This window comes from Etheostoma cragini, chromosome 15, assembly GCF_013103735.1.
Source record: "Etheostoma cragini isolate CJK2018 chromosome 15, CSU_Ecrag_1.0, whole genome shotgun sequence".
Lineage (NCBI taxonomy): Eukaryota > Metazoa > Chordata > Actinopteri > Perciformes > Percidae > Etheostoma > Etheostoma cragini.
The window spans coordinates 1,667,961-1,677,225 of NC_048421.1; the positions used below are offsets into that span (position 1 = coordinate 1,667,961).

At 41.9% G+C, this 9,265-nt stretch overlaps 2 protein-coding genes across 4 annotated transcripts in view; both read right to left on the reverse strand.

Annotated features, from left to right (window-relative positions):
• Nucleotides 1–2,241: 2,241 nt before the first annotated feature.
• Nucleotides 2,242–4,987, reverse strand: trir (telomerase RNA component interacting RNase). Of its 2 annotated transcripts, none has more exons than XM_034894607.1 (4): nt 4,080–4,987; nt 3,623–3,694; nt 2,612–2,755; nt 2,242–2,577 (listed from the first exon to the last, which is right to left on the reverse strand). In XM_034894607.1, exons 1-3 carry the CDS (start codon nt 4,410–4,412, stop codon nt 2,648–2,650), a joined length of 513 nt encoding a protein of 170 aa, XP_034750498.1. In that variant the 5' UTR covers nt 4,413–4,987; the 3' UTR covers nt 2,242–2,577; nt 2,612–2,647. The 2 variants fall into 2 exon arrangements, with proteins under 2 accessions (XP_034750498.1, XP_034750497.1); XM_034894606.1 differs by having other exon boundaries at nt 4,062–4,987.
• Nucleotides 4,988–6,888: 1,901 nt separating this feature from the next.
• The window catches only part of hook2 (hook microtubule-tethering protein 2), a 24,473-nt gene continuing 22,096 nt past the window's right edge, over nt 6,889–9,265 (reverse strand). For both annotated transcript variants that reach the window (XM_034894558.1, XM_034894557.1), the window contains one exon: nt 6,889–8,766. In XM_034894558.1, the coding sequence (XP_034750449.1) occupies nt 8,638–8,766 (129 nt within the window). In that variant the 3' untranslated portion in view covers nt 6,889–8,637. The remainder of the gene's footprint in view (nt 8,767–9,265) is intronic.

The window sequence follows — 9,265 nt, forward strand, 5'->3', positions numbered from 1 at the left end:
AAAGCAACCTTCAGTCCTCTAACCGTCCCCTTGTCTCTCTAAGACGTACAACCTGGGACATGACTGTTGTGTCTCTGCATGTGACTTCTAAGACTTGGTATAATAATAACTATATATATATAATATATATATAATAATAATTACTAATAATTAGAATAGAAATGTCATAGTATCAACAACAAGTGCACGGGTCTTGTTTTTTCAAGCTAAGCAGACAGATCAGGGACCCCTTACGACATATATTGTACATAATTAAGGTAAATAGCGCCCTAAAACCTTTATTCATAACCTTTTTATGCACAGCACAATAAGCTCATCAAATACGCCTGTAAGCCCATCAACGTTTTTTTTACCAAACAGGTAGATTTAAATGCCTTAATAATAGGTTGGATTCATGTATTGATTGATTAGTTCCCCCCACCCATAAACTTTCAAAAAATAAATAATTTGGTGGACCACCTGCAGTAACTGTGACGACCCCCTTTGGGGTCCCAGACCCCCTGTTGAAGATCTCTGGTTGTGTGTTGGCAAAGGTCGTAGTATAGTATGTGGAGAAAGTCATAGCATTCCTGTCCTAACACCCTGAGCTATTTAAAGGAGCAGGACACGTGGTTACAATGTAATTTACCCTTTCCAACGTAGGTCCAGACTACACTATAACACAAACTAACTCACATAGAGCAGCTTTTAACGGGTTCTGCAACGTGAAATTAGGTTTTTTGTCAAAAGGAGTCGCTCTCTCTCCCCCCCCCCCACCCCCCAACCTGAGCCATGGTTCAGAGGTTTTGGCCTCTTAAAGGAAGTGTTTCCCTGTCTCTGTGTCCTAGTGCTTGCTCTTGGTGGGAACTGTTGAGTTTCTGTAAATAACATAGACTTGCTCTTTATGAAAAGCGCAAAGAGATAACTGTTGTTGTGATTTAGCACTATATAAATAAAATTTTAATTTTAAGAGAGCAGAGAGAACGGCCTCAGCTCCCTGCTGTAAAAGGCCGTCTGACAGCACGGTAAAGCGCTGACAATATAAATAAAGCCTACATTGATGTAGATTTCTTTTAGGGGTGGGGATTAAAAACCCAAAAATCTATACAGCATAGGAGCAGCAGAGTACAGTGTCGTGATATCTTCTGTAATATTGCTGTTTGATACACAGATGCCATGCATGGATCTTTTATTATATATTATGTAAGTGTTGGTCAGTTTGTCCCATTTTAAAGCAGTAACACTGAAGTGAGATGAACAAACAGGGATTTTTTTTTTTTTTAGTTCAAACAGATGTTGACAAAGTTTCCTTTTGGGGACATAATTTGGAATTGGGAAAAATCTTAAATTGAAAAAAAAAAAAGGGGTTAAAAATGCAATATATCGCAAAATGTTGCAAAAATTGCAATAGTAGCATATCGTGACATAAGCACCATGATAATATCATATCGTGACATAAGCACCATGACGATATTGTGACACAAGTATCGCGATGATATCGTATCATAAGTATCGCAATGATATCGTATCGTGACATAAGTATCGGGATGATATCGTACCGTAAGCATCGTGATGATATCGTATCATAAGTATCGTAATGATATCGTATCGTGACATAAGTATCGGGATAATATCGCATCAGGAGGCCTCTGGTGACTCCCACCTTCTTTAGGTGTCTAACCCGACACACCAACCCGATGGAGGAGCGTTGACCGTCGGCCTCCACGAGTTGCCCAAAAAACGCCTCGGGACACACCGAAGCGACGCCGACGGCAGCCGATTAGACAAACACGTCACATGGGTCTGGATTCTCCGGAAATTCAACACCAGGCTGTCATGGCGGCTCGTTTAGAATACAATCTCATATTTTACTAAAATAGATCCCCGAAATGTGTTTCTGAAATATTTTAAGGCAAAAGGGCCGTGCAGCTGCTCCATCTTCATGCCAGGTCAGGTCAGTTTATAAGATTTTCATCAGATTTTGAGACTCTAGTCACGCTCATCCCGTTCTTCATTTCCGGGATAGCTATCGACCAATCAGATTGGTCATTTGAGTCTGACTACCCGCCTTCCGACCGAGCATGTCAGGTCGGCCAAAATGAACGCCGCCAGCCCCAAACCGGGAGCGTGCCGCCGGCCATCTGTCAGCGAAACACCGACTTTGGAGAAGCAGCGTCCACACCCCCCACACGACCAAACACCCACCCGATCCCTAGCAACGGTAACAGGATCTCACAAAACAGAGAGACCACAACACACATCAATGGGCAGTGTAGATTTAATTGTCACCTTGATTTGGCTTTTTAAATCAAACCCAACCATTAATGAAACCCAACTCAACCCAGACATGACAAATTTGAAAACATTTAATAATGATCAATAATGAAACGGCAGGTTTACAGAAAACACCGTGTGACTTTTTAGATTACCGGAGTCCAACAAATAAAGCAGAAACAATACAAAAAAAAGAAGGAAAAATGGCCTGTCAATCTAAGCAGTTTGTGAAAGACTTGATGTGAAGGGAGACTTGATCTGGCAGTGTGAGAAGCTCGGGATTGGCCGGCCGTCCCGGAGCTTCTCCCAGATGATCCCCCCCCCCCCCCCCCCCCCCCCCCCCCCCCCCCCCCCCCCCAAAACATCGTGGCTTCACGTTCGCCTTTTCGGAGACCTACTTGACCAGCGGCCTGGTCTTATCGTCGTCACCACACTGGTGGGCTTTGTACTTTTTTACCTCGGCCATGTACTTCGACCAAGCGTCGCTCTTGCCCGGCTCAGCCTGCAGGAGAAGAAGAACAAGGGGAGGATTAACGGGGGATTCAAACGCACACAGCCGCAATTTGTGGTTATCTTCACTGTCGGTTAATCTGTCTCTTATAATATCAAATAATCAAGTTGTTTGCAGAGCCTGACCGATAAAAGGATTTTTAAGGCCGATACCAATTTTTGGCTATTTAAAAATCTGATATATATTTAATAAAACAGACAATCTGCTCCAGAGAGCCTGGTAAGGGTTAACGTGGTTTAATGTTAATAAAACAACTATCAATCATCACCCTATTTCTCTCAATTATTGCTCCAGTGAAAACTGTCAGAAAAATCTAGGACTTTGGGTTTGATTTTTATGACAGTTTTCACTGGTTATGAGGAACAATATGTGAGTGAAATATGGTGATAATTGATCATTGTTTAGTCACATTAAACCACGTTAAGCCTTTGGTCATAATTGATCGTTGTTGAGGTACATTAAACCACGTTAGGCTTTTTCCTTACAATATCCCTTAATGAAGCAGACACGCTTAATGTCAGCTAACGTCGAAAATAACAGGACTTTGGGTTAGATTTTTTGGCAGTTTTCACTGGCTATAAGGATCAATACGTGATATAAATATGGTAATCATTGATTATTGTTTAGGTCCATTAAACCACGTTAAGCCTTTTCCTCGCCATAGACACCAATGAAGAAGAAAATGTTAATGTGAGCTAACTTCTATAATAGTTGGATTTCAGTTTAGTTTTTTTTTGACAGGTTGAAGTGTTCATGACAAGATACGGCCATGGTGAATATGGTGATGATTGATCCTTGTTTAGGTACATTAAACCACATTAAGCCTTTCAGAATGCCCCCCTTGCTAACCATACTTACTTCTGAGTCGTCTTTCTGCTTCTTCGCAACCATGCCGGTCTTTAGGAACACGCCACCTCTGCGCTTCCCCACCTGGGTTAGGGGATAGAAGACTGACACCGTTATAGGAGCCCCTGCAGGTGGACTGTCAATGAAGGAGACTACACCAGAGCAGAAGGTCTACATTTAGTCTCTTGTCGCACCACCGGCGACCCCATCATCAGTGAGGCGCATCCCCTGAATTCACTGCTCTACAAATACTACATATTGCCATAATGTGTGCATAAAATATAGTAAATACAGGCAATTGATACTGAAATATTGGCCATTATTTCAGGATGTAATAACTGAAAGTGTCAGTTAAAAGCAAGACTGTCAATCAGCGTGACTGTCAATGTGTTTTAATTACTGCCATCTCATCTTTGCTGGTTTTAAATCAATCTTATAGATCTCATCTTACAACTGCCAAACCCCTTACAAAGCTCGTCACGGGAGGGGGCTTCTTGTCCTCTGATGTCTGTCCTTGCTCGGGGGGGGCTCTTCTCTCCTCTCCACCTGTATGCTGCGTCTCCTTTTTCCTCTTCGCCTCCTCCTCCATCTTCTTCTTGAACATCTCCATGAAGCTGCCGTCGTTAGCGAACGCGTTCCCCCCGGGCATCGGGGCTCTGGTCGCCGCCGCCGGTGCGGGGCTGCGGGAGGGGGACGCGGGGCTGCCGCAGCTGGAGTCGCTGCTACTGCTGCCTCCACCTCCACCACCTCCACCACCGCGTCTGGTTGTTTGGGGCTTCCCATGTGCGCGCTTTGAATCCATGTTCTCGTAATGTTCCCAGACAGGTACAGTCCAGCGATTATGTGTCTGTTTTATGATATAATTTATGATAAATATGGCTTTGTTGCGAAGCTAGCATCAAATAGCAACACTGTCAACACGCTGCAAGACGGGCAGGACTCCACACCCCCCGATACTAAACAAAAACCTCCGCGGGAGAGCCCCTTAAAAAAGATGTAGTCCAGTTTGAAGAAAAACAAAGAAAATGGCCAAATAATAAAAGGTTAACGAGGCTCCACAACGCCAGACTTCTAGCGCATTGTGTTAGTTAACTCAACAAAAACAAAAGCAGGCGCTGGTCTGCTAACGCGGCTAGCTAACACTGTGGCTAATATCCGGTTTAGTGAGGCCTTTTACTCACAAACAAACTCAACTTAAACTTCCGTTCACTGTGTGAGGTGTTCCCAGATGTAATGCTACAGTTTAAGCACACAACAAAGTTCAAATACCTGCAGCAAAGACTAAGAGGTTTGCAGATTTTTACCAAAGCGTTTCGCTAACTTTCGCCATCTAGCACCGACTGGCTGTCGGCCATGTTGAATTTCTCTTAGTGACGTCGCGCTCAGTGTTGCCAGATCTCGCGAGACAAATACCCATCCAGGCGTATGAAAACAAGCGACTTTTTCTACAGAGCCCCCTGGATCCTGGAAAATAAAAATATATAAACTATTTGTTTTACAATCTGTGGTGACGGATTGTCAACTTACATCCATGTGGACAGATTGGTAAAGTGTACACACAGTACAGTTTAATTATTATTTCCCCCTGAGCTTCAGGACATTAATAATAATAATAATAATACATTTTATTTATAATGCCCTTTGCATTTCAAAAAGAAATCTCAAAGTGCTACATTTGTAGGGAGTTAAAAACATTTTCCAGAATATAATAAAATCAACAAGCAATGATAAAACACCAATAAAACTAAAATTAAAACAATGACCGTTTAAAAGGCCTTTTGAAATAGGAGTGTCATTAGGCTCTTTCTTAAAAATGTCCACAGTTTGTGGGGTCCTCAGGGTCTCTGGGAGGGCGTCCCAGAGCCGTGGGGCGACTGCCTGGAAGGCCCTGTCCCCCATAGTAGAGGGTCTAGTCCTTGGTTGGAGCAGGCGGTAGGTGGAGATGGAGGAGCGCAGGTTTCGTGAGGTGGTGTGTGGGGTGAGGAGTTCACTGAGGTAGGTAGGGGCAGTTCCATGAATGACAACAGGAGGGAGTTAAACCACATTTTAACATAATTTTACATTAAAAAAACTGGTGGTATACCTAGTACACACTTTTTCAGTGATTTTGAGTTATTCCCCACGACGGGTTGAATCCATTCTTTTACTCCTTTTTATCTTTGTTCAGTCTTTGTTATATCCCTTCCCGTATTTCACTCACTTCATCCGGGGCATTTATTCCTCCAAAAACCCAAAGACCATCAGTCGCTACTCGTGCATTCTCCTAACCAGAAAAACAACAGACTGCCCAGCTCTGCCTCTGATTGGCCAGTACTCGTTGCCTTCTGGGTCAGAGCCAATTAGAAGAAGGGAGTGGGCGGGACATAACTCTCCTGTCTTCAGTGTGTAAATAACAACATACCTGCTGGACAACTTATTACGGAGCTGGGAACAAGCCCAAATTAGCAACTACACTTTAGGAACAAGCCCCCAAAAAACTAGGAACTTGTCCTTCTAGGTCAAAATTGAAAATGAACATTTTTTGTTGTGCTTTTCCGATGTTTTTTGACGCTTTTTCTGATTTATTTGTCATTTTTGTCCAAGCTCCTAGTGCTTTTTAAAAACCTGAGCTGGTTTAATAACAGGTTTTACACTTGTTCTTGGAATTCACGGTCAAAAAAGCTCATTTATATTAAATTATACATAAGTTAGTATTTATACCCGGGGATAAAACCTCCTGGAGAAGTCTTGTTTTAATCAGAGCAATTTACTTTAAATGTATCGGTAGGTCTTTAACAGGTATTACATTATTTCTTTTTTTATACATACAATAGATGCCCTTTCTCTCTTTTACTGCTCGCAACTCATTCCTTTCATTATTTTAGGTCCTACAGTGTATGACTGGTAGTTGTTGAATTTGTTAAGATATGCCAAAATGTATCTACATAAGTGATTATTGGGCAGACTATATATTTTCATTACTATTTCAGTTATTTGCTGTTTCCCTAAACATATTCATAGCAACAAACACATGTAAAAAAGATTTAAAAGGGCATGGTTTCCTTCCTAGGCTGCGTACCTGTGTTATTACATTATCTGGATCACATGACAGTGATCATATAGTCACAATATTCAATATATCCGGGGATTCATTCAGAAATTTGAATGAATACATACATATTTTTTTAATTAGACTGAAAGACAATTATGTTTATCACAGTTATTTCTGACACAATTCTATGGCAAAATCTGGAATTAGGGAGATATATTAATTAATAAGAAAAACACCAGACCACTTCTTATCTTAAGATCCCATTTATTTGTAGTGCAAATGTAGAACAGACCGGACTACAGATCTTGGACTTGCCTCAGATGCCTGTGTGAAGTCCACTACAACCTACTAGACCAGAATATGATGCAAACCTTAAAAAGTTAGACCCTTCACACCATGCAAATGTGCAGCAGAGATAATGACGTAAACTCCATAAATATCAACTCTAACAATCAGTAGAAAATGTGTGAACACAACAGAAGGATTCTGGTCTTTGTAGTCCATAGCACAAACATTCACAAGGAACGGGGGGTCCAAGTCACAAAACAGCAGATCTCTGATGTGGGAAAGGCTAAAATGACATCATCTGTTGACAAGGGAAAAAACGGCAGACAGACGTCTTACAGGCTCGACTTGAACCCCCGTCTTCCACTTCCTGTCTACAGACAACAAAAAATTCCAGCGTACTGATGAGAATACATTTCCTTCCAGTTCAGTTCAACCATAAATGGAGGTCTAGCAGCGGTAAACAGCCATTAACAGAGTCATTATCATTATTATTATTATTATTAGTGTTTTTTTATCATGATGGATTCGACTACAGAGTGTTGCTTGCCTTTATTTCAAGTCTTTGTGATCAACTAAATTGAACTAGGAGGCTATTAATAACCTACATTTACATTAGTATAGGTTCTAAAGTGGTGAGTGCAATTAGGTCCTACCCACAACTAATACCCTGTTTCAATCTTTGGGAAAGAGGGGAAGAAAACGAAAGAAAGAAAAAATAAATCTTGAGTAATAATCAATTTCATATTTAGAGATTATTAAGAAAAATATGCAGGAGTCACATTACCACCAGCCATGTGAGAATGAGCCTGCAGTGTGACGTAGTCTTTAGGGGAGAATATCCTCACTCTCATCCATCAAGGGAGTATTTTTAGTCTTCTCCGAGGCACTAAAGAAACACACCCTTCTAGCCAAAAAAAGTGCTTTGGTGTATGTGTTGTTAACATTTTAACTAATCCTTATTAGGAATATTAAGTTTAGAGAAAATGATTCAAGTGAATACAAAAAGAGAAAACAAAATCTAAAGCTATAAACGCACCATCATGGTCTTGACATCTTTTCGAGGGCCTTCAAATTAAAAGAAAAACTCACCTCAAAACACATGGTCAAGACAACAAAAACAAAACAAAAAATGAGAAAATCCCAAACAAATGAAGACCAAGGAGATGTACCAACGTCTGGATGTGATGATGTTTTCAGTCCACAGCCTGTGTGGCGTTCTCTTCTCTAGCACTTGCAGTAGTAATTGTAAAAGCCCTAATAACTTCTCTCTCGTTTACCACATTAAAACTATTGCCTTGGCAGAAGTAGTTCACGTCCTATTGCTTAACTTAAAAAGACTAAAAACCAACCTTAAAGAAACACGATCGGCTAAAAAGAGGAAGAAGAACAAAAAACAGTCAGCTTAAAAGGTGAGACAACTCCATCTGCTCCATTCATTGCTGTTTCTGTGAGTTCACTCTGGATCTAATCTACAGCGGAGTTTAACAGTAGTGGATCTCAAATAGACCTTCCCGTACCATTAAGAGCCAGCAGGGGGCAGCAGCAGCAGCAGCATGACAAATGTCTCTCTGAGGTGCAGGGGTCCAAGCAAAGACATTAAGGCAATGACACAGGGAGTTCAAGTGAAGTCCACTGCGGATCGCTTCGTCTTCTCTCTCTAGGTGTCCGTTCAGCGTTTTGTGTGTTCTTCTGTCGGCGGCGGGACGTCTCATCTCGGATGGTGTCGCGTCAGACCTTTCCTGGCGTTGGTGGACTGCCGCTGCTGGGCGAGGAAGGACATGGCCTGGTTCGAGGGACCCAGTCGCTCGCCAGACACTTTCTGATGAAACGCCATCCCCTGAGAAAGAGACAGACAAAAGGCAGAGTGAAGAAATCAGGTGTGTGTGTGTGTGTGTGTGTGTGTGTGTGAGAGAGAGAAACGTTTGGATTTATTATTCAGCCGGCCCAGGGAATTGGAGGATTTTTATTTAAAGTTTTCGTTGCTAAGTCCAGAAACGGTAAAGAAAGTCCCATCAATCTTGTCAAAACCACCGGATCTTACTTCCGTCCTTCACAATAAAATGCCATGCTTCAACAACTCTGACTTATGCAATAAAAGCTGCTTCATTTTCAGTACAGGACAAATACAAAATTTTTAGAGGGAAAGATTGTCGCCCAAGCGCTCTTACTTCTTTTCCCTTCTCAAAGTCACCGACATCAATGTTTCCCAAACTTAGGGTCGGGACCCAAAATGGGTCGCAGAGTAAAATGCAGATCAATCTTATGTGAATGAGCGTTCTCTTTTGCTCCACTGGTCTGTTCAGCTCAGATGCTGTGGGGGGGGGGGGGGGGGGGGG

Bases quoted from the DNA above. Each gene is read 5' to 3' on its own strand.
- trir (XM_034894606.1), bottom strand. From the start codon at position 4,412: ATGGATTCAAAGCGCGCACATGGGAAGCCCCAAACAACCAGACGCGGT. The intron at 3,695-4,061 runs GTAAGATGAGAT...CCCCTAACCCAG, and splicing joins TTGTAAGGGGTTTGGCAGTT to GTGGGGAAGCGCAGAGGTGG. The intron at 2,756-3,622 runs GTAAGTATGGTT...CTTCTCCTGCAG, and splicing joins AGCAGAAAGACGACTCAGAA to GCTGAGCCGGGCAAGAGCGA.